Raw genomic sequence first — 3,538 nt, forward strand, 5'->3', positions numbered from 1 at the left:
CATTATTCAATTTTAATTTATATACATAAAAGTAGCATTTTTGGCCATTTTAAAATTTTTTAAACAAATGTCCTTTCTTTACTGTTCCAACAAAGATAAAGAAAAAGAGTTTTTTTTTAATACATTTTTACTCTTCTATGCATCTCGTTCCAAATACACAATGCATTATCAAAATCAAAGTACATAGAACTTATATTAAGTCATCCCATTCATATACTACCTCCAGTCTTATTATAAGAGCTAGTTGACTAATTTAAGGAGATTAAAGAAGTAAGTTGAGTTAGCTATTTGTCTTAAATAGATGTTATCTTTCCTAAAATATCCTTGTTAATCAATTGTATTGGTTAGAATTACTATTGTTAGAAGGACTACTTTAAAAAATAAATACATAAATATGAGAGACAAAGTAGATCGGGGTCTTATATTTAGGATCAAAATAAAAATTAAATAAGGTCTTATATTAATGACTGGATTCAAAGTGATTTGAGGATACTGAGTTATTAAAAAAAAAAAAAAAAGAGTCATCCCATTCATACATTATGAAATTCATTTATCACATTTTGTATAATGCACATAAAAAATGTCTCAAGCATGCCTAATTAGTATAAAATATTTCATAATCTTGGGGCCTAGTGCCTTGTATGCATTCGTGCAGGGGCTACTGGGCTTTAGACCTTTTTTTTAAAAAAAATAAATTAAAAGGTGAAACCATTTTGTTTAAAAAGAAATAATAATTAGGGAAATCCCAAAAAATGTCAATTCGCCTGAATTTCATAAATGACAGATTGAATCAATGACCCATTCTGTCATTTTCGAAATTTAAAGACCTAATGTGAGATTTGGTATATTCCAAGGGCTTTTTCTGGATTTTTCCTAATAATTATACCCAAAAAAAAGAAAAAAAAAAATAATAATAATAATTTGTCAGGTGGAAAAAGGAGAGAAAAAGAAAAATTCGTTCCCAAGCAGGCAAGTACCAACTTGACCGTTGAAGACGCACCAATTTTAAAAACCAAAGCCAAAAACAGAACTAGCCGTTACGCTGGTTATCTTCAAAGCCCTAATTTAGTGCGCCTTCAGTGTTTTGCAAATCGCATCCTACCAGTTTTTGGGCTTTTTCTTCTGTTGATCGATTCAGCCGAATCCCTCACTTCGATTTCAGAACATAGCCGATCTAGTATCCTAAGATTCTTGTCGATTCAAACATAGATTTTGGTAATTCAAAGGAGAACCAGGAGATGGCCGCAAGAACAGTCGCTAAAGACATCATCACTCTTCGTGGTTCCGCTGCAATAGTTAGCGAGTTCTTCGGTATGATAACTCTCCTTTGTTCTCGTGACGATTTCTTTCATCCAGAAATGGTTAGGGGTTTTCGAATCTGACTTTTTTTAATTTTTCCTGATCAGGATATGCTGCTAACAGGTGATCAATTCTGAACTTAAATCCCTCTCTCTCTCTCTCTACCTCCCCCCCCCCCCCGGATTTCAAATTTTGTTTGGTTACACTGGTAATAATTATTTTGAGTGGGAACTTTCTCTCAGTATTCTTTACAATCGGGGAGTTTACCCAGAAGAAAGCTTTGTGAAGGTCAAGAAATATGGCCTCCCAATGTTGCTCACACAAGATGAGGGTGTCAAATCTTTTATTGCCAATCTAACTGCTCAGCTATCTCGTAAGCCCCTAATTCCTTCTTCTTTATACCGTGACTAACGGTGGTTAATTAGCGTAAGTTGAAACTTGAGTTTTATTTCTACTTGACAAAAGTGGTCTCAAACATATCCACTTCCTTATCATTTTGATGCTGCCAATTCCAACTGAACCGAGACAGAGCACTGTTTTGATGTCTTTAACCTTTTTCCAATTTTATGATTGGAAACGATTGTAATTCATGGAGTAACAAAATTTTGGAACTTATAAACCTATCTTGACTTGGTAATTATAGGGTTAAATACCTATTCTCTTCATTATCTTCTCAATGCTGCCAATTACAACTGAACTGAAACAGAGCACTATTTGGATGTCTGGAAACTTTTTCTCAGTACAATGCTTGGAAGTGATTGACTAAATTCAGAGAGTAACGTAATTTAAAAGATGTAAACTTATTTTGACTTGGTAATTATAGTGTTAATAGACCCACTGCCCTTCTAGGTGCTGTGGATTTTCACTTAACTGAGAGGGATGAGTAATTTTGATGTCTTTGATCATTGCTAACGATTGAAAAATCTGAATCTCTTATGCTGCGAAGAATGGCTTGAAGCTGGGAAGTTACAGAGAGTTGTCCTCGTTATAATGAGCAAGGCCACTGGCGAAGTCCTTGAAAGGTGGAATTTCAGCATTGAGACCGACTCTGAGGTTGTTGAAAAGGGGTAAAGTAACCGAATTTCCATCTGAATTTTCGTTCTCTTATTTAGTTATTTTTTAGGGAACTATAAATGTAGACACTTGAAAAATGAAGCTTTGTGTATGTTATACCCTTGGAAAATGTATAAGATTACGCTAGAAGAAATTCAACAATTCCTAATTCGTCTTCTTATTAACACTAGCATCTGAAGTACTCTGCTCTTCATTTACGTTTTTATTTTTTATTTGAACTTTCAGCGTCTCGAGGGAAAAGAGCGACAAGGAAATCATGAGAGAGATACAAGCAATTATGCGACAGATTGCTTCAAGCATTACCTATTTGCCATGCCTTGATGAAACTTGTAAGCTTCATAAGGAAGCATCATGAACAGAAAAGTTGCTACCCTGCATCCCCCCCGGGGGGGGGGGGGTTCCTTCCTTCCTCTTCACTACAATGAAACCTAACATCAAATGGGGTTCTCTTGTTTCAGGTGTCTTTGATGTGTTGGCATACACTGACAAAGATGTGGCGGTTCCATTCACTTGGGTTGAAAGTGATCCAAAACTCATTGCAAATCCTCAAATGGTGAAATTGCATTCCTTTGATACCAAGGTGTGAGGAACCTAAATGTAGTTCAACGAATTTCAGGTCCTTCGGTTACTTGTTCAGATACTAATTTTATCTTGTTTCTGCAATGTAGATTCATAAAGTTGACACTCTTGTTTCCTACAAGAACGACGAGTGGGATGAACAATAGAGCCACACTTATTTTCCTGTTTTCGTTCTATTCTTGTGTTTGTACTGTGAATCTTCTATTCACATATTGTAGAAGTGTCTAATGCCTGTCAATGTGTGATATGGTTAACCCAGTCTCAGACAGTATAAACCGCACTTTTGTTTTATTGTTCACCTTGTTCAGCGTGTAAGGAACGCCAAAATTGTAGTTGACTATCATTTCAGTTTTGTGACACAGTGATAACTCCAGGCAAACACCGATCTGCATTGATCATAATAGTAAATTCTTGGTTAAATTAGTTTAATGATTCGTTAACTTTCTTCGTGGTCATAATATTCATGTTTATCGCAGCTAGGGACAGCGGATAATAAACAAATTATGCATTTTGTAACCTCTGGTTCACAAATTTTTTTTTTTTTTAAAAAAAGAGTATTCTGCAACTTCAGAGTCAGCTTTTGTTG

At 35.1% G+C, this 3,538-nt stretch overlaps 1 protein-coding gene across 1 annotated transcript; it reads left to right on the forward strand.

The window, feature by feature from the left end:
• Positions 1 to 1,221: 1,221 nt before the first annotated feature.
• LOC114729398 (mitotic spindle checkpoint protein MAD2) lies at positions 1,222 to 3,330 on the forward strand. The gene is made up of 7 exons (XM_028916397.1): positions 1,222 to 1,311; positions 1,407 to 1,422; positions 1,542 to 1,672; positions 2,246 to 2,366; positions 2,599 to 2,702; positions 2,832 to 2,953; positions 3,042 to 3,330. The coding sequence occupies exons 1-7, from the start codon at positions 1,239 to 1,241 to the stop codon at positions 3,096 to 3,098; spliced, it is 624 nt and encodes a 207-aa protein (XP_028772230.1). The 5' UTR covers positions 1,222 to 1,238; the 3' UTR covers positions 3,099 to 3,330.
• The last annotated feature ends 208 nt before the right edge of the window (positions 3,331 to 3,538 follow it).

The sequence above is a fragment of the Neltuma alba genome, unplaced genomic scaffold, assembly GCF_004799145.2.
Source record: "Neltuma alba isolate B1F8T4 unplaced genomic scaffold, ASM479914v2 tig00012630_pilon, whole genome shotgun sequence".
Classification (NCBI taxonomy): domain Eukaryota; kingdom Viridiplantae; phylum Streptophyta; class Magnoliopsida; order Fabales; family Fabaceae; genus Neltuma; species Neltuma alba.

Excerpts from the sequence above, each read along its gene's own strand:
- LOC114729398 (XM_028916397.1), top strand. The coding sequence starts at position 1,239 with ATGGCCGCAAGAACAGTCGCTAAAGACATCATCACTCTTCGTGGTTCC. Across the intron at positions 1,673-2,245 it reads TCTAACTGCTCAGCTATCTC|AATGGCTTGAAGCTGGGAAG; the intron begins GTAAGCCCCTAA and ends TATGCTGCGAAG. Across the intron at positions 2,703-2,831 it reads GCCATGCCTTGATGAAACTT|GTGTCTTTGATGTGTTGGCA; the intron begins GTAAGCTTCATA and ends CTCTTGTTTCAG.